This window comes from Zalophus californianus, chromosome 11 (genome assembly GCF_009762305.2).
Source record: "Zalophus californianus isolate mZalCal1 chromosome 11, mZalCal1.pri.v2, whole genome shotgun sequence".
In the NCBI taxonomy this organism is placed as follows: Eukaryota; Metazoa; Chordata; class Mammalia; order Carnivora; family Otariidae; genus Zalophus; species Zalophus californianus.
In genome coordinates, this window is record NC_045605.1 from 94259878 (window position 1) to 94281093 (window position 21216).

At 35.6% G+C, this 21216-nt stretch overlaps 1 protein-coding gene across 10 annotated transcripts in view; it reads left to right on the plus strand.

Annotated features, from left to right (window-relative positions):
* TTC17 (tetratricopeptide repeat domain 17) overlaps positions 1-21216 on the plus strand; it is a 122093-nt gene that overhangs the window by 42410 nt on the left and 58467 nt on the right. For 9 of the 10 annotated variants that reach the window (XR_003517510.2, XR_003517511.1, XM_027580153.2 and 6 more), the window contains 8 exons: positions 1483-1643; positions 3040-3152; positions 5110-5256; positions 7148-7263; positions 7420-7585; positions 8797-8874; positions 9011-9235; positions 17291-17477. Coding sequence is in view for 8 of the 10 variants with exons in the window: in XM_027580153.2 (XP_027435954.1) it covers positions 1483-1643; positions 3040-3152; positions 5110-5256; positions 7148-7263; positions 7420-7585; positions 8797-8874; positions 9011-9235; positions 17291-17477 (1193 nt within the window). In the remaining 2 variants the exon portion in view is untranslated. The remainder of the gene's footprint in view (positions 1-1482; positions 1644-3039; positions 3153-5109; positions 5257-7147; positions 7264-7419; positions 7586-8796; positions 8875-9010; positions 9236-17290; positions 17478-21216) is intronic. The other variant, XM_027580156.2, reaches the window with a different exon arrangement.

Consider the following 21216-nt stretch of genomic DNA (forward strand, 5'->3'; position numbering starts at 1 on the left):
CCGGATCCAGGGGGCTTAGCACAGCTCAGGGGTTGTGTACAGCAATCTTTAACAGTATGAATTCCAGGAACTAGAGAATGTTTGCATAAATTCTGTCATTTAGGTCTTTATACTTCTGACCATCGATTACCTTTATGAAGTCAGATGGAGTGGGGGTGCTGCCAGATAATTAGTAATTCGGTTATGTTTTAATTTCCACAGAATATATTGTCAGTAAAATCACTTGCACGTGCTGTATTTGATCTTTCTCCCCTTTAGCTGCTAGGGTTGGGCTAATGTTACGTTAGTTAAGTGACATTGAGAAACATTATTTGGCCCATATTTTAATCAGATTTCTGTAAATTGTACAGTGATAAAGTTCTGTTATACTTGGTCCTTGCAATATACTTAATAAAAATGTATTTGATTTCATAAGTAGCAGGGCCTGTTAGGAAACATCACATAACTCGAAATGAATTGTTCTTCTTACGGAATTAGCCTTAATGTTTTGAGGCAACTTTGATTATTAGAGAATTAAATGGAGATTTGGAACTCATTAAACTATTGCATTTCCTTATTTTCCAGTCAGTTTAAAGCATAATGTGGTGAAAAGGGAGAAATGACCACTTACTTGTTTATACCTGGCTTCTGTTACACCTGATCAGAACTTGTCCTGGCTGAGCAAATTGGTTCTCTCATACACAATCTGTACAGCTCCTAAACCTCCATGTGTTACAATGTAATAGGTAGAAAGGATTTTGTGATTCAGTATAATCAGGCAGCTGATTTACTGATACCAGGTGGTAGAGAATATTTCTTACTAAGCCAGGTTTCTATGATTTTTTCCTAAATCCACAAACCCAAGGAGCTAGAGTTCAAGAGCAAGGTACTGTTGGCCCTTTCTTTTAACCTTGTCTTTATGTAGAATCAAAAGAAAAGATGAGAAGGTGGCTTTGAATGTCTGTGGAACTAATACAGACTTTGTGGAGGGAAATAGTTGTTGAATATGTCAAGATTTATACTATGTTGCTGTGTATCTTTTAGGTACCTGAACAGTCCAACACACCATTTACTGTCAAGATAGTCGTATGTAAGGGAAGAATTTTGCATCCTCTTTTTGCCTCTAAGTTTTAATAAAACAATAGATTTATTTTGCCCCATCATTTCTAAACTTGTGGTACAGTGGTTGTATGTTAAAAGGAAAAAACTAGCAATTATTGCTGAGGACCAGAAAAATCTATGCAGTAAGTGGGTTTAAAAATTCAGTTTTAGGGCGCCTGGGTGGCTCAGTTGGTTAAGCGACTGCCTTCGGCTCAGGTCGTGATCCTGGAGTTCCGGGATCAAGTCAAGCAGGGAGTCTGCTTCTCCCTCTGACCCTCCCCCCCTCATGTGCTCTCTCTCTTATTCTCTCTGAAATAAATAAATAAAAATCTTTAAAATATATATATAAAAAATTCAGTTTTAAAGCTCTGTAACTTTTTTCTGGTGTTAAAAAATGTTAAGATCCCTCCAGAGAACACTGAATGAGTTGAAAGAATATCAAAAACAGCATGACCACTACCTGAGACAGCAGGAGATCCTAGAAAAACATAAGCTGATTCAGGAGGAGCAAATCTTAAGAAATATCATCCATGAGACACAGATGGCAAAAGAGGCACAATTAGGTGAGTATTGATTCCAAATAATTAAAGACAGGTTAGGAAGTTCACTTCTAGCATGTTCTACTTTCATAACTTTTGTGTAGCCCTAAAGCAGTATAAAGTTGTGCTTATGACTTCCCTCAGTCTTAAAATCAAGTCATCATAGCGGGTATACCAGCAGGCCTTGGGAGCTGGTTTGGTCTCTCTAGGTTTTTTTAAATTCACATTTTAAAGTAAAAATTACATCTTTTAGATCCTAGAAGTCTTAACAACAGTTGTTCGGCCCACTTTGATTTAGTATGCATTCCAGTCTCTTGGAGACCTTGTTAAAACGCAGATTCTGATCAGTAGGTCTGAGGTACGACCTAAGATTCTGTATTTCTAACAAGTTCCTAGTTAATGTCTGTTGCTGCTGGTCTGAAAACACAATGTGAGTAACATGGCCTCATACCAAGTAAACACAGGTCAGACACACCCTTGAAACAAAGCATCCACACTGTCAAGCCAACGCTGGCAATAAGGCTGTCTTACTTTTCTTCCTCCCTTAAAAACAAATATTTTATTTTAGAAGTAAGATTTTAGGCTAGAATTTTTCTCAAGCAAGAATTCTTAACCTGGGTCAATGGATTAGTTTCAGGTGGTTATGAAATCCTCCCCAAAATTACATGCAGTAATATGTATGTGCACAATTTTTTTTTCTGGGAAGAAGGCATATATAGCTTTTATTAAAATCTCTTAGAGTCCATGACCCAGAAATAGAACCACTGTCTAAGGGCACGTGGGTTGACAGGTTATCAGTGACTTGATTATATCCAGAATGTTTCATTTCTGATAAAACCCTAAGGGAGTAGATCTAACAGCTGACACCAAAGAATAAATTAACAGAGTCCCTTATATTATATACTTCTCCTTTGATAAATATATTGATCTGGAAGCCCTCTTAAGTCTTTGACCCTTAGCTGTGACCATTTAAAGTCCATTTTACAATCCACCTAATACGTTTTCTTTGCTATTTTGAATATAAAGAATATGTTCAGTTCTTGGGGTTATTTACTGCTTGCTTTGTACTACAGTACAACCAGGGCTCTTGTATATAATTTTTAAACAGAATTATGAAGTACATAAAACAGATTGTCTCCAGAGAAATGGCAGAAGTCTCTAAAAACAATGTAATCAATAGATTTTACTGTCATAGAATGTAATTACCAGAAGATATTTTGGTGATTTAGTGGAGCCCCTTTGTTTTTTATAGGTGGAGAAACTGAGGCTTCTTTAGAATGATTTAATTTAGCTAACCATTAATGAGTGTTTCCCTCTATAGTACCGCCTGTGTAGTACTCTGCCAGGCTCTGAAACTAAATGAAATCATGTTGGCATTGCTGATCTTTCTCAACAATTGCAATTTCCTTTCTTATTCCAGGAAATCATCAGATATGCCGTCTAGTCAACCAGCAGCATAGTTTACATTGCCAGTGGGACCAACCTGTGCGCTACCATCGTGGAGATATTTTTGAAAATGTGGACTATGTTCAGGTCTTTTTCTTGGTCTCTTCTAGTTTTTATAACTTTGCGTATCTAAGAGTAATATTGTTCCCTCCCCCCCGGTTCCTTGTATATTTGATCCCCAGATTTGTGACTAATTTAAGGTTTTGAGTATGTTTATGAAGTCAGATTTCATAGACTGTCTATGTAAATATTTCGTAGTCAGATTTCTCAGTTACTTCATGCATGACATTTCCAGTTCCCCCACGTACTAGCTGTATGTCTTTTTCTTTCCTCCTTTACCATGAGAGCTAGATTGGGCTGTTACTAGTATTTAACTCAAAGCCTTCATCTCCCTTTTAACTTATTAAAGTAAGACCAGTAATTTAAAATTTGGAAAAGAGTAGCCATGCTTTTTCCTAAAGTCATCAGTCCAGTTATTATGTTGCTTCAACTAAAAACATTAACAAAATGATCATTATCAACAAAATTTTTATTAAGCACTATTGCTACATGCATGGATGTTTTCTCTCTCTTTCTGTCTCTGTGTATATCCATACGTATACATGCAGTCATACACATGCATACAATCCTAGGCTAACTAGTTGGGAAGAAATAACACATATTTATAATGGTACCAGAGAGCATCTAATTGGGCTGATACAGATAGTAAGCACAACCAGAGTTCCAAATATCATGCAAAGGGATGTTGGAAATAAAGTAAAATTCATCATATCCTATTGAAACCTATCATGTCTTTAATCATAGATACAGGAATTTCCAGAGATAAGTAGTTAAGATAATTAATAGATCAGAACAGCTTCTTTAGGAGGACAAACCACGAAAAATTAGTACTCTTTAATCTGAAAAAACCCAGACCTCATTGAGAAAAAGAAGCAAAAATTAAGAGGCCGTTTAGGGGAGAAGTAGTAATAGGGACCAAAAGCTTCCTTTCGGAACACAGTCAAGGGAGATCAGACTTAACATCTGATATTATAGCTCCCTTTTTTTTTTTTTAAGATTTTATTTATTTATTTGAGAAAGAGAGCACAAGCAGGGGGAGCAGCAGCGGGAGAGGGAAAAGCAGGCTGAGCAGGGAGCCTGATGTGTGGCTCAATCCCAGGACCCTGGGATCATGACCTGAGCCAAAGGCAGATGTTTAACCAACTGAGCCACCCAGGCGCCCCTATAGCTCCCTGTCTTAAATCCAGGCATTAGTTTAAGGGGGGGAAAAAGGGAGTGATATTTACAAATGATAGAGACGGAAACCAAGATAACTTTTGGATATCATGATGGTCTCAAGACAGACCATTTGGAAGACTCCCCTGTAAAAGTGTAGCTTCAGTGTTAAATATCCATAAGTTGCGTCTCTTATATAGTGAAAGAATCCATTCTTTTATATTCCCTCCCATCCTGGTCCCATTCTCTTATCCAACAAGGTTTTAGAAATACACAGGAATTGGGTATCCCCTAAGAATATCAAACTGATTTACCTTGGTTTGGAGGAAGGCTGTATTTATATTTGGAGTTGATTGTATAATAGTTATGAGGCCTAAGTCATAGCTATATTAAACTCCTGAGAGCCCTTTTTCAAGTTCCCTTGCTTCTACCACAGCACACTAATTCTATAGAGTAGCAATCATTTTAGTCTAGATAGGGGAGGGCAATAATGAGCCAAACCTCTTAGAGAATCAGCTCACCTTTAACCCTAAAAGAGACTAAATCACAGAAAGGAAGTAGGGGGACAGTAAAGAAAGGAAGAATCCATGCCATTTTTCTCATACTCCAATGGCATAGTTGATTGAAAGTTGCTAACTAGGCATTTTCTGAGAGAATAGCGTTGGGGCCTAGTTCTGAAAACGTAAAGATCTGATTGCTTTATTACTGACCTACTTTCAGATTTCCTACTGGGTTTCAGTATTCACTGATGTTTTGGGTTGGATTAAATCTTAGGTCACAACTTCTTTTCTGCTTCCCATTTGATTCAACTTTTCTTTTCATTTTCTAGTTTGGTGAGGATTCATCAACCTCCAGTATGATGTCTGTGAATTTTGATGTTCAGGCAAATCAGAGTGATATCAGTGATTTGGTCAAGTCTTCTCCCATAGCCCATTCCATTCTCTGGATCTGGGGGAGGGATTCTGATGCATATAGGGTAAGTTAATAGAGGATGATGCAGTTTTTTCAGACAAGATTTCTGGAAGCATTGGCCCTCGCCTTCATTGAATAATACGGTCCCTATGACTGTTCAGCTTAGTTCAGCAAACACTTAGTCAACTTATATTAAACAGAAGGCAGTCTGCTAGGTCATAGAGTAGCAAGACACAGGGTCTGCCTTGCGGTCTTCTGCCCAATCAAGTGGGGCATACAGACACTCTGATTTTAGTTTAAAACTTTGAGCTCTGAGTATAATTACCAACCCTAGAAAGTTTCTAAACTTGACCTAAGTATATGCTTGTATATACAGTTGACCTTTGAACAACTTGGGGGCTAGGGGCCGACTCCCCATGCAGTCAGAAATCTGCATATAACTTTTGATTCCCCAAAAACTTAACTACTAATAGCCTACTATTGACCGAAGCCTTACTGAGAACATAAACTATATTAACACGTACTTTTTATGTTGTAGGTATTATGTACTGTATTCTTACAATAAAATAAGCTAGAGAAAAGAAAATGTTATTAAAGTCATGAGGAAGAAAAATACATTTATATACTGCACTATATTTATTAAAAAAATCCATGTATAAGTGGACCTGCATAGTTCAAAGCTATGCTGTTCAAGAGCCAGCTATATTCCACTTTTTAATCAGCTTTCTTTTATTGAGCTCCCGTCTGTGCGTCAGGCTGGTACTATGAATATAGTATGCCAGCTCTTTGGTGGAGCTTACATTCTGTCAGATGATACAGATAATAAGTTAATAAATATGTATTTCTTTTTTTGAAGATTTTATTTATTTGAGAGCGAGCTCAAGTAAGGGGAGCGGCAGAGGGAGAGGGAGAAGAAGCAGGCTCCTTGCTGAGCAGGGAGCCCGATGCGGGGCTTGATCCCAGGACCCTGGGACCATGACCTGAGCCGAAGGCAGACGTTTAACCCACTGAACCACCCAGGCGCCCCAATAAATATATACTTCTGAGCTAGCTAAGAAATAATTATATGTTAGCCCATGGGGATACCAAGGTATAAGGACAGATACCGTGTGTTTTTTATTCAATATTAAATTTTTAGAATTTAATCGAGTTCTTTTCAACCAGAATTAATATAGCCACTTAGATTTAATTCTATATAAAATAAATTCCCCAAAGTTTGATAGCTTCAAGATTTAAGTTTAGTAAGCCTTTGTGATGTGTGTTATTTATATTTAGGAAAATGAACATTTTACAAATCAAAACAATTATTAAATTTTGGCATTGGCAAAGAAAAGGTCTTAGTTCAGGGAAAAGTAGTTTTCTGTGCCAGTTTTACAAGCTTATATATGCTTTCAGGACAAATCATAAACTTTAAATTGGCTTAATAGAAAGTATGCTTCATATTACAGAAAGTCCAGAGATCAGAGCAAGCTTTGGGTTTGGTTGATTCAATGGGCCAGTGATGTCGTCAGTGACCCATTTCTTTCCTTTTCTTCAATTTACGAACCACGGTATTGGTTTCATCCTAAAGCTTGTCTTCCTCACGGTCATGAGGTGACAGCCAGTAGCAGCAACTTGGAGCAACATGTTCTTTGTTCCTATGTGGCATAAGAGACTAAGACTGGCTTTTCTTTCCCAGAAGCCCCAAGCAACCCTCTCCTTGTATCTCATTAGGCTCAGCGGACTTAGGCCTGCCCAGCCCCGAACCAGTCTATGGTAAAGCAGGTAGAATTACTGACTTAGACTAATAGTCTTCAGTAGAAGGAATATTATAGAGTCTACCACAGTATCTACAATTATTTTAAAATACTAAATTGTTCAATTATCCTAGTATATTTATGTTCTTTTAAAAGTTTATTTAACATGTTGAAATATTGAATCCAAGAAAATTTATGAGAACTTTTTCTCTTTATTAGGACAAACAGCATATTCTTTGGCCTAAAAGAGCAGATTGTGCAGAAAGCTATCCTAGAGTCCCTCTTGGCGGGGAATTGCCAACATATTTTCTGCCTCCAGAAAACAAAGGACTCAGGCAAGTGCTGATGGATTTGGCAAAGCACTTGATTCTGCATGATTGTCATCTGGCAGTTCTTTGAGAGCACCAGCCTTGGACTTGAAAGGTTAAGTCTTTATCTTGAAATCACCCAAACTTTGAAAATATGAATCTTGTTCCTTTTTCTTGTGCCAGGATCCACGAACTCAACAGTGATGATTATTCTTCAGAAGAAGAGGCCCAAACCCCCGACTGTTCCATAACTGACTTCAGAAAAAGCCAGACTCTGTCCTACTTAGTCAAAGAATTAGAGGTCCGCATGGATCTGAAAGCCAAAATGCCAGATGACCATGCACGAAAAGTAAGGCTCACTTAGGCTGGTGTTTATTGCCGTCCATTCTGGGTGACTTCACAAGCCTCTTAGATGGAACAAAAATTTGATAGAAGGCAGTTATTGAACTTAAAGTTTTTAAAACTGAGAACAGAGGTCAAGAATTGGTGGAATCATTAAGAAGACACTCATGCTATTGAAGGATTGCCAGAAAAGTGTGCTGGTCACACAGACCACATAAGCACTCTCTCTAATAAGAGTGCCCCAGGGAGGAGCAACACAGAACTCTGTTTACTTGCAGAGTTCATCTATTGGAGGCCATTCTAACCACTTCAATTTAGCTTTGCATCCTTCAGGCCTCCAGGAGTTTGTATAAATTGAAAGCTTGAAGATTCTTGTTTTGGCCTTATCAACCCTGCTTTGGCCTTATATATAAGGTCCTTGGAAGTTTGTATGAATTTGATAACTACAGATACTGTAGATAAGTTCTGTTATGCTTTGTTCTTTAATTCCTACTAGTTATGTATAACTAGGAATGTTTATTACTGACTAGAAATTTAGTTCTACATTAGATTCCATTAGAATGGTATCTACATTCTATATTACATACCGTTCTACATTAGATACAAATGAAAAAATTACTTTTTTGCAGAGAAAACAGACCATCACAACAACCTTTTTTAAAATTTAATTTTAAAAGTATGAACAGTTACTACTTAAAGTCAAACATTTACTGAGGCGAAAAACATTATGTGCCAAGCACTGTTTGGAATGCTAGGAAAGATAAATAGACCATGATCCCTACCTTAGAGTTGCTCAAAGTTATAAACATGTTTCAAGAACATGGCATAATTGAGAATCCAGTGCTTTTCCAGCTAGGAAAGATAGAAGATTTTTGTTGCATCATGTGTTACGTACTGTTGTCTTTTGAATAATTTCTCATTTGATTTTAGATACTTAGGTTGACTTTAATGGGGTATGGTATATCACCTTAATAGTATATGTGATATACATCTTTTAACATGTTTTAGTTAGAGGAAACTAGGGCATTCATGTAAGCAGGTCAACACCTGTTGGTATGTTGATGACCTCATGTTTTATATATAAGATATATGATTATAACTATCTATTCAGATTAGCTGTTCCTGAGGAGCTCAGGTAAAGACTGCTATCTATAGAATTCTTTCAAATGTCTTCCCTGTTATTTTCAATTGAGTCAGTCTTCCTTTTGATATTTTCAGATTTTGCTTTCCCGTATTAATAACTATACTATCCCAGAAGAAGAAATTGGGTCATTCTTATTTCACGCTATTAATAAGGTAAGTCACCTGCTTTAGACATCTGAAATTTAAATGCTTAGTAATTGTAATTAAAAGTTAAAGTGCATGCATTAAAAATCCTTGTTAGAACTAGTACTGTATTCTTGTATTAACTGAGATATTTTGGGTTTTTCAGCCAAATGCCCCTGTCTGGCTGATACTCAATGAAGCTGGACTCTACTGGAGAGCAGTAGGAAACAGCACTTTTGCTATTGCTTGTCTTCAGAGGGCTTTGAATTTGGCTCCACTTCAATACCAGGACATTCCTCTTGTGAACTTGGCCAACCTTTTGATTCACTATGGTCTCCATCTTGATGCCACTAAGCTGCTACTTCAAGCTTTGGCCATCAATAGCTCTGAGGTGAGGTTTTATGTTTCTTTGTAGCTCCATGTACTATGTGGGGGTAACTCAAATTCAGGGTACAATTTGTATTTTTCTGGGGAAGGCATAAAAAAACCTCATATTTTTATGAGTAGAGTTTGCATACTTTGAGATGATATAAAACAGATTTTGTTTTGTCTTATTTTTGATATGTTTTTTTTATATTGATTTGTCTTACTTTGTGCAAATGTAGAATCATGCTAATGACATTTTTCTGTATCTTCTTGTTTTTACTCACAGATCTCTCTTAGATATATTTAATTTCTATTTTTTAATTTTAATTCCACTGTAGTTAAAATACAGTGTTATATTAGGCTCAGGTGTACAATATAGTGATTCAACTCTTCCATACATCACCTGGTGCTCATCACAAGCACCCTTCTTAATCCCCATCACCTCTTTCACCCATCCCTCTGCCCACCTCTCTTCTGGTAACCATCAGTTTGTTCTCAATAGCTAAGAGTCCGTTTCTTGGTTTGTCTCTCTTTTTTTCCTTTGCTTGTTTCCGCTATTCAAGGTCTTTTGTAGTTCCATATTAATCTTAGGATTTTTTGTTCTAGTTCTGCAAAAAAAATGCTGTTGGTATTTTGATAGGGATCGTATTCAACGTGTAGATCACTTTGGGTAATATAGACATTTTAACAATATTTTTTCTTCCAATTCATGAATATGGAATGTCTTTCCATTTGTTTGTGTTCTCTTCAATTTCTTCCATCAGTGTTTTACAGTTTTCAGAGTATAGGTCTTTCACCTCTTTGATTAGGTTTATTTTTAGGTATCTTACTATTTTTGGTACAGTTGTAAATGGGATTGTTTTTTCAATTTCTCTTCCTGCTGTTTCATTATTAGTATGTACAAATACAGCAGATTTCTGCACATTGATTTTGTATCCTATGATTTTACTGAATTCACTAAACAGTTTTAATAATTTTTTGGTGGAGTCTTTAGGCTTTTCTATATATGGTATCACATCATCTGCAAACAGTAAATGTTTTACTTCTTCCTTACCAATTTGGATTCCATTTATTTCTTTTTGTTGTCTGATTGCTGAGGCTAGGACTTCCAGTACTATGTTGAATAAAAGTGGTGAGAGTGGATATCCTTGTCTTATTCCTGACGTTAGGGGAAAAGCTCTCAGTTTTTCCCCATTGAGGGTGATGTTTGCTGTGGGTTTTTCATATATGCCCTTTATTATGTTGAGGTTTGTTTCTTATAGACCTACTTTGTTGAGGCCTTTTATCATGAATGGATGTTGTACTTTGTCAAATGCTTTTTCAATGTCTATTAAAGTGATCATACGGTTTTTATCCTTTCTCTTACTGATGTCATGTATCACATTGATTTGCGAATATTGAACGCCCTTGTATCCCAGGAGTAAATCACATTTGATTATGGTGAATGATTTTTGTTAATGTATTGTCGGATTCAGTTTGCTAGTATTTTGTTGAGGATATTTGCATCTATGTTCATCACAAATATTGGCCTGTAGTTCTCTTGTTTTGTGTCATTTCTTTATTTTAAATGAGTGAAATTTATAATTATGTAGTTAATTTATTTTTAGGAACTTATGTTTAAGTAAGAGGGACATAGCTGCTAAAAATATACTGCCACTTTTTATGTCAGTCTGAAACATCTCGTTATCTACTCATCACTGTATGCCTGCTGCTTAATATTATACTGTTTTACAGCTTTAATTTATAGATAGCTTTATACCAACCAAGCCAGAACACAGTTTAAAGGTTGCATTGATAAGAATAGATAGATGGGTTAATATTCGTGCCCTGAACCTCCAACATGCAGCCCATGGAGTTAATCACTGCTGTGTAGTTAATTACTCTAGTTCATAGTTTCTAAGATACAACTTCTTTTTTAATATTTTAACATCTCTGAAATAACGATGCATATTACAATTGATGACATCTTAGGTTTGATGAAATACAGTTATAATAAATACACAATTAAATTGCTCTTGTACCGGGGCGCCTGGGTGGCTCAGTCGGTTAAGCGACTGCCTTCAGCTCAGGTCATGATCCTAAGGTCCTGGGATCGAGCTCCACATCAGGCTCTCTGCTCAGTGGGAGCCTGCTTCTCTCTCTCCCTGCTGCTCCCCCTGCCTGTACTCTCTCTCTGTCAAATAAATAAATAAAATCTTAAAAAAAAGAATTGCTCTTATACCTAGTGTTTACATGTTCTTAAGTTTTATATCCAAAAATTGTTTTATTTTACTTATTTTTTTAAAAAGATTTTATTTATTTATTTGAGAAAGAGCACAAGCAGGGGAGGGGCAGAGGCAGAGGGAGAAGCAGGCTCCCCAGCAAATGGGGAGCCCAACGCAGGGCTCAATCACAGGACCCTGAGATCATGACCTAAGCCGAAGTCAGACACCCAAAGGACTGAGCCACCCAGGTGCCCCTCCAAAAAAACTTTTAAAAGAAGTGTGCATGAGTGGTTTAGGTTTATTTGTGATATCTCAGAACTAATTTTTTAAGCATGAGAAGAAAATATTGCCTGTTAAGAGTTTCCCTAGAAATACACAAATTCACAGGTAGATTTTAAGCCAAAGTTTGTAATTGCTATACTGTACAACAGGCCTGGTGCCAAAGTATATCAAATATTTTATCAAATGTTTGCTATGGGCCAGGTGTAGGTACAGTGGGAACAGATGCTATATATGGGATGTGATGACTGGGCCCCCAAAGGGAAGGCTCAGCACAGCTGTATTCCCGCGATACTTGTTTCACCTTCTACTGCCACCAGCCAAGGCAATGAGGCAGTATTCTTCTGAAGAAAAAAGAGCTCCTTTAGAGATTAATTGCCTTTCTATATTTGAAAAAATTACACTAAAATTTCAGTTGTTAAATATCGTGGTGCTACATAATAATAAAAAGATAAATCAGTGGATCAGAATAGAGACCACAAAAATACACCTTAATCCCCACTCTCCCCCCCAGCTATCAACATTTGGAAATGATTCCTGTAAGTTTTTCTTCTATTCAAATATTTCATAGTGTTGCAGCACTGTTGCACTGGTGATCTTTAGAACTTACCATATAAAAAAATTTTATTACCACCTGGGTTTTCTAGCCATCAGTAATGGCTGCTTATGAATTTATGTATCACAGTTTACTCCTCTGTCGTTGGATGTTTAGGTTGCTGATAGTGTTTACCTATTATCACTGATGGTTTTCTGCATAAGGCTTTTTCTGCATTCCAGGTAATTTTCTTAGGAAAGATTGCTAGCAGTGGAATTACTAAGCGAATGAGTATTTTGATGGTTTTGATACAAAATGCCAAACATGTACCAAAAGATTTGGGCCAATATATATTGCCATCATCAAGGTTGGAAAGTATTCATTTCATCTGTAGCTTCACCAGAATTGGGCAATTGAACTAACTGCTAACTTTTATTATTGTTTACTAGACCCAGGCACCATACTGATCACTTTACATGTGATAACTCAGTTAATCCTCACAACAACCCTGTGAGATAAGATTTACCCATTTCATAGATAAAGAAAGGGCCAAAGGGATTTACCAAAAGTCTCAGAGCATGGATTTATTTGAACTCCGGGAGATTGGCCACAGAGCTCACACCCTTTGGCCATGTCACACTGGCTCTGACTTAACATTTGTAAAACAAATTTACTTTAAAAAATTTCACTCCTGTGTTATAAATTTCTTTATCCTTTAATTGTATTTTTATTTTCTTACTTAATTTTTTCTAAAGATTTGTTTTGTTTTTTAAGTAATCTCTACACTGAATGCGGGGCTTGAACCTACGATCCCAAGATCAAGAGCCACATGCTCCACAGACTGAGCCAGCCAGGCATCCCTTTAATTGTATTTTTAAAGTAAAACTTTGTGTATGCATTTTGCTCATTTTGTTAGAATTTAGGGTTTTTTTTTATTTTATACAAACTCTTTATACAAAATCTTTAACTCCATCATACATTAAAAAATATTTTCTCTTTTTATCTTATCTTTTTAAAAATACCCTTCAATTTGCCTGTCTTTTCTCTTGATTTTTATTGTTAGATTTAAGGTATCCTCATAAGAAGTTTGAAAACAATTAGTTCTATTTTGGTTTTGCTATCTATTACTTGTCTTTACATAGTTGACTCAAATATACTAAAATATTTTCCTATGTTGTCTTCTAGATGATTTTTAGTTTTAGGTTTTACATGTAGGTTTGTGATCCATTTCAAGTTAAATTTTTTTTGTAATGTTGAGTGGGGATCAAAGTTCATTCATCAAAGTTCATATCACATAGACATCCGGTTGTTCCAGCACCACATCTTGAGAACCCTGTGTTTCCCTCTTGAATCACCTGTCACCTTTGCTCTAAACTACAGACTCCTTTATCCAGCAGCTTACTTGACCATCTCCATGTGGATGTCTAAAACATACTTTAAAACTAAGCTCCTTTACATTGTTCCAGTCTTGTCTTCTCTGTCTTTCCCATTTCAGGAAACAGTAAAGCTAGTAGCTCAGGACAAAAACTTGGAGCCATCCTTCATACCTTTTTTCCTCTTTCAGGGTAAATTCAGTCTATTACCTAACCTTGCTGGTATTTTCAAAATACACCCAGAATTGTACTGTTTACCATCATCTCCACTGCTGTCTGATCCAATACACCATTATCTTTTATCTGAATTATTTCATTAGCCTCCTGCCTTACTTCTTTGCTTTTGGCCTTTGTCCCCTCAGTAAGATCCTTATAAAAAGTCCGATGTTGTCATTTGTCTCTTCAAATCTCCGCAGTGGTTCTCCATGTAACTCATAGTGTAGAAGGTCCTACATGACCTTGTTACTTTTCCGACCTCATGCCCGTGCAATCATTCCTTTGCTCATTCTGTTCTAGCCTCACTTACCTCTGCAGTTCCTTGAACATACTAGGCATGCTCCCACCTCAGCCCCTTTGCACCTTGTTCTCTCTGTTTGGAATACTTCACTCCACCAAGATTCTTGATATCTTGCTTCATCTCCTTAAAAATCCTTTAAAATACTAACTACTCAGTAAGCTCAGTAAGTCTTTCCCTTCCTACACTATTTAAAATGGCACTCTGTTACCCACTCTGGTCTACTTAACGTCTCTTCCCTGCTATACTCTTCTCCATCACATTCTTCTCATGCTTGTGTTAATCCCCCATGGTTTTGTGACGCTTGACTAAAAATCTACAAAGGCAGGGACTTATCTTTCTTATTTTCTGCTGTAGCCCCGGTATCTAAAACATTGGTAAACACTCAGTAGTTATTTTCTGGATGAACTGATGAAAATTCATTTTTTTCCCAAAATACTAATTAGTTTATCTCAGTATGAGATATTTGCACAACCATCATTCTGATCATAGGACTAAACATTTTGTTTCCTTATGTAAAAATATAAAGACACTTTGAAATCTAAATATGGGATTTAATTTTGCATCTGGGTATAAACCTCTAAGTAAAATTTTAAATGGAATCTGAGAGCTACTTAGATTATGCCTCTGTAATCTGGAATATTTTGTATACCTTGGCTTGGTTATAGTGAGATATTATGGGTGACCTAATAGCCTGAATCAAAAGCAAGTAGTTGGAAGAAAAATAAAAAAACAAGCTAGTAGTTGGATAAATCATAGGTATTGCTTTTCATAGGGATATATTGTACAGTTTGAAAATAAAACATTCTTAGATCCTTTAAAATATTTTTAATGATAAAATAAGTGTAGAATAAATGGTCTGTATACAAGCAAATACAAATTACCAAGCATAGGTGTATTTCAACTAAAATGACCTAAAAATACTTTGGGCTGCTTATAAAAACAGTCTCAACAAACAATTGGAAAATAGGATACAAAAACTGTTTATAATAGCATAAAAAATCAGATATCTAGAAATAAATTTAAAGGAAGATATGTAAGATTTCTCTACTGCATTGCAAAATATTGCTAAGACAAAGAAGACCCAAATAAGTGGAGAGACATTATATTCATGGATTGGAAGGTTCGGTATTATGAAGATGTAAGTTCTTAGGTGGGGGGATGGGTTAGCCCGTTGATGGGCATTAAGGAGGGCACATACTGCATGGAGCACTGGGTGTTATATGAAAACAATGAATCGTGGATCACTGCATCAAAAACTAATGATGTATGGTGACTAACATAACATAATAAAATAAAATAAAATTTTTTAAAAAATGTAAGTTCTCTCCAGAATTGATTTATAGATTTAATCCTGTGCTCCCAGCTATTGCATGTATATGTATGTGTAAAATGGATACGTTGATTCTAAAATCTACACAGAAATGAATGTAGAATAGCCAGAAAATTTGCAGGTGAGGGGGAGAAAAAAACAGTTGGGAGGCTTATATTACTAGATTTCAAGACTTGCTGTAATTAAGTCAGTATGGTATTGGCTCAAGGATACTCAAACATATCAATAGAACACAACAGAAAAATTAGAAATCGGCCCTGTATGTATGGTCACTTGATTTATGACAAAGGCACACCAGTAGTTCAGGGGGGTGGGGACACCTATTGGTTTTTCAGTAAGTAGTGCTGGAATACTTGGATATCCCTATGGAAAAAGAAATGAACCTTCACTTCTCCCGAATTTCATATACAGTTGAGGTGGATCATGTACCAAAATGTGAAACATGAAACAATAAAGCTTGATGAAAAAATAAGAGAAGGTCTTCATAATGTTATAGTAGGCAAAGATTTAAAAAAGCACTGACTGTAAAATATGTATTTGTATAAATATATAAATATTTTTATATATACATACACATGTATATATCTGTAAACTGAACCTCATCAAAATTAAGAATTTCTATTTGTCAGAGATACCAGGAAGAGGATAAAAGGCAAACCCCAGACTGGGAGAAAATATTTGCAATAAATATTTCCAACAAAGGACCCATATCTAGTACATGTGTAAAGAACTCCAAATCAGTAAGAAAAAGACAACCTTTTTTTTTTTAATGGGGAAAACAATAGGCACTTCAGAAATGAAGATATCCAAATGGCCAATAAGCACATGACAAAATATTCAACATCATTACTAATCAAGGAAATACAAATTAAAACCACATTGAGATGCTACTTCATCATCTCACTAAAACAGCTAAATTTAAAAGACTGACAGTCCTAAGTCAGTAGATTCTCATACTTCCTGATAAGAGTGTAAGTTTGTACATCCACTTTAGAAAACTCTTTGGTTGTGGGGCGTCTTGGTGGCACAGTCAGTTAAGCATCCAACTCGTGGTTTTGGCTCAGGTTGTGATCTCAGGGTCATGAGATTGAGCCCCACCTTGGGGTCCACGCTCAGTTCAGAGTCTGCTTGTCCCTGTCCCTCCCCCTGCACCTACCCCCACTCGTACTCTCTCTCTCAAACAAATAAAAATCTTAAAAAAAAAAAAAAACTATCTGTATCTCATAAAACTAAATATATACCTACCTTAAGACCCACTGCTGAGTATATATCCAGGGAAAATGAGCACATACATCTTAAGTTTCTTAAACCTTGGATATTGTACTGAGTGAAAGAATCTACAAAAGGGTACAGTTTATATATACATGGAAGGAAACATGCTGTTTGATTACATTTATATGAAATTTAAGAACAGGTAGAGCTAATTTCTGGTGATAGAACATAACACTGGTTACATCTGGGATTGGGGTTGGGTTGCCCAAGGGAATCTTTTGGGGTGTTAGAAACATTCTAAATGTTTTATATCTTGAGATGAGAGGTGGTTACAGGGATATATATACATATAAAAATTCATTGAGCTACACATATAAAAATTCATTGAGCTGTACACTTAAGACTAGTGTATATTACACACTTTATTTTTTATTTTAGTAAAAAGGTAAAATATAAATTTATATCTGTTACAGTGTAGAATTGGCTGATGTAGCTAAAATGGACAGTTTGCCATGAACTATTATGGGATAACCTAAAAGAAGCGAAAAGACATATACTTTAAAAGTTTTGTAACTCTCAAGAAATATTAATTCATTAACATTTTTCTGATTTTTTTTTTTTTCTTTTCAGCCCCTGACCTTTTTGAGCCTGGGAAATGCTTATCTTGCTCTGAAGAATATCAGTGGGGCACTTGAGGCCTTTAGACAGGCTTTGAAATTAACTACCAAATGCCCAGAATGTGAAAACAGCCTGAAGTTGATACGCTGTATGCAGTTTTATCCTTTTCTATACAACATCACCTCTTCTGTTTGCAGTGGTAAGCAGCTGTTAAATGCTGGCAAAATAATGAGCTCAACCAGGGTTCCTATTCTGATCAGCAGAACACAGAAAATGATTTTTCTCAGTTTTTCCCGGGGATTTTATATCACTAGTGTAATTCTAGATACATAGGAAGGAAATTAATTCATTACTTATATACAGATGCCTTAGGGTATTGGGCTTAATTCTCTTCTAGAACCCTAGTTGAAAAAAGGCTGACTAAAGTAGATTCAACTGAGATTGATAGACTGTGAGATTTTTTTTCTTACCCCAAAACCTGTGATGTTTTTTAATGACCAATATTAATGGTAAGGGATATATTTTCTGTCCATAAAGATAATCTGCAATAAGATTTGAAGCATTTGAAGATTTGATCCTCATTCACTGAAATATATCCGTAGCCTTTCAGTGAAGATGATCCAGATCTTGACTGCACCTTTAAAGTAGTCTCCTGACATTAAGGGGTATCTTCTTTCATTCTTCCACTTTCTCCCACAGCCACCGGTACATATATATACATATATATATATGAATGTGCATAAGTGTGTCCATCTGGGTAAAAAAAATATTTGAGTTAATATCTGTCTGAACTATTGTAACTATTATAAATCCATCAGTTAGAACTCCATAAGGGTTCCACTATGTTTACTTGTTTAACTTACACTACAAGAATAAAAAGGGTTTGATTTGAGTTATGACAGGTGAGGTTTACATATATGTGAACCCTCAGAAGCTTGATGTAGAACTCACCGTGGGTGCCTTGTTACTAATGTTCAGGTCAGATTGTAATATTTAAGCAGAGCACTATCAGTCCTTCTCCTTCACTTAAAGAAAAAAAAAAATCCCTCAAACTGGTTTTCCAGATTCACCGTACTAGTCTGCCTTAAGATCTTAATGAAATGACAGGCAGTAAGTAGTGTTTACATTTTTAGGTTTCAGAGCCCAATTTTTTAGTGAAGAAACCAAAAATCTAGTAGCAGCATAACTCCATAGCTCAGTTGTGGGTCAGTACCGATCCACAGAGGATCTAAACTAGAGTTCTTGCATGAATGCTGAAAGCCTAAGACAATGTGTTAGCAATGCAACAGTTCAGCGATGCAACAGAGTCCTACAGACTCATGTTCGAGCTTAGCTCTGCCATTGCTATGTATCTAATCCCTGTGAAGTAACTTCTGTCCTCATCTATAAAATGAAAGGGAAAATCTGTCCCATAGACTTGTTGGTAGGATTAAATAAGATCCTTATCACATGATAGGTGTTAGATAAAAGTAAGCCATTAGAAATTCGTAATAATACCAAATAGTTCGACCTTAGTGGTGCAAGTTATGAATCTTTTTTTTTTTTTTATTTTATTATGTTATGTTGGCAAGTTATGGATCTTTATCTTCTTACTTAATTCCAGAAAATATGTTGGGGTGTCTTAAATTCCTTAGATTACCTGACAGTAGCCTTGTAAACAGAATTTCACTTTTTTCAATGAGCTGCTTTTATTATAGAGTCTCTTGTATTTTTTACCTGGTATCATCTTCCTCGCCTCTTTCCTGTTATTGGAAAGAAGAGTTTGTATGTATATAGTGATCCTCTTCTAAAAAGCCTTTTTGTTAATATTACTTTACATGCTTTTGCTTAGGATTTCAGTTTCTTGAAATTTATTATTATTTTATGTCACTCATGTCAAGAGAAGGAATTCAGTTGTCTTGAGCTTTTTCCCCAGAGCATAATTTCAACTAGCCCAGGAAACTAATAACCTGAAACAAATTTACAAAGTTGTAGTATCTTAGTATTTAGTTGTCCAGGTATCCCACAGATACTATTACTTCATCTAATAGAAAAAAGAAAATAATTTGACTTGGGAAGAGGGAATACTTTTTTTAGTTGTTTCAGAGAGAGCTCATTAATAAATTTTTTTTTAATTTAGCCCCTTTTATGTTGCGATTAATTACTTTAGGAGAGAATCCACCATCTGCTAAATACTGGTGCCCCCTGATGGAAATGTATGCTATAGCATTTTCTAAGTTTACAACTTCATGGACAATACTGAGTTCATTTCCGTATTGATTTTTTCTTTGACAGTGTTTTTGCATTACTGTTTCCACAGGAATCCTGTACATTAACAGTTGCTTTGCTGAGTTCCAGCTTTGAAAAGCTGAAACTTCAAAGCAACAAGTATCTCCGCAGGCACCATAAACTTCTTTTATTTGAAAACCCAGTTTCATCTCCTCTATCTCTGAGCTTTACTAAATGCTTGAGGAAAAAAAGAGAAAAACCTCTGAATAATGATTGGCATTTCTGTACCTTCAGATGATTGTCTGCCTTTTGCTTTTTCATTTTTGCAATACTGAAATAAGCCTTATAAGTTATCCTGCATGTCTGACACATTATCTAAAGTGTTTATTGTGATAGTATGAAGTTTTCAAGATATCAACAAGGCTTATGATTCTTTTTCCATATAGTAATCAAGGAATTCATGTTGATTTTTATTAGAAAAGAATTTCAGCTGCCCTTACCCACTCCATCCCAACCTGTCATTCTCTTATGAAAGTCTGTTTGAAAAGCTACCATTTAAAAGCTTTACAGATAAGCTTTTCTTCGAGATAAAAAATAGCTAATTACTCGTAGAAAACATTTCTTTAATAATTTTCTGACCATTGTTAATTTTCAACAAATTTTCCTTAAAGATCCATGTTAGTAACTATTTTTATAGCAGCTGTAACAGTATAATCTCTTGGGTAATATGAATTTTTTTTATTTTTTTTATTTTATTTTATTTTTAATCATTTTTTATTGTTATGTTAATCACCATACATTACATCATTAGTTTTTGATGTAGTGTTCCATGATTCATTGTTTGTGCATAACACCCAGTGCTCCACGTGGAATGTGCCCTCTTTAATACCCATCACCAGGCTAACCCATCCCCCCGCCCCCGGGTAATATGAATTTAATGCTAAAATTGTAGGCATAGGCAGTGTGTTAACATAAGCAAGTATTTTACTGGTTTTCATATGTAATCATGGAATTTTTCACACAGATTTTCAGTGTATGTTTCTTGGAATGTTTGCACAGGTAATGCAACTTCATTCAACTTAAAAAAACGTAATCACTATGCTTACAAAATGTTTCCACTTGTAAAGGCTTTATAGCTGAAAAATGTGTCAATGCATAATTACTTACCTGACAGTTTTTCCAAACTTTTATTGACTGCCATGTGCTAGGTGTGTATATTCTTATATAGCAAGTGCTTGACATCATCTCTTTCTCTCTCCTTTGAATAGCTTTTAATAAATTCTTCTCTTTTATAGGTAGTTTTATATCACCACCCCCATTTCAAGGATGCTGGGAAGGAAAACTTAATAGATTGATTTTTAAATTGTCTACTCTTGAGTTGACTATTAAAAGGGAAGTTAGCACTTTCAGTTTTGATTAAAATGAAAAGACCAGTTTTGAAATACATGCTGTTTTACCACATTTATTTATTGTGGCAGCTTTGAAATACATGCTGTTTTACCACATTTATTGGTTTGTTATTTTACAATTTGATTTAACTTAAATAGAACTGTATGTGCCGCTTTAACAAACCCATTCTTCAATAACAACATACTTGGCCCTTTTTAAAGTAAAATGGAATCTGTTAAATAAACTCAGTGCTTTCGAGTATAAGTAAATTCTTTTCACTGCTGAACACTAAAATAAGGACTTTTCTTTTTAACTGGAAAGAATAAAGGTGTCAGAAAGAA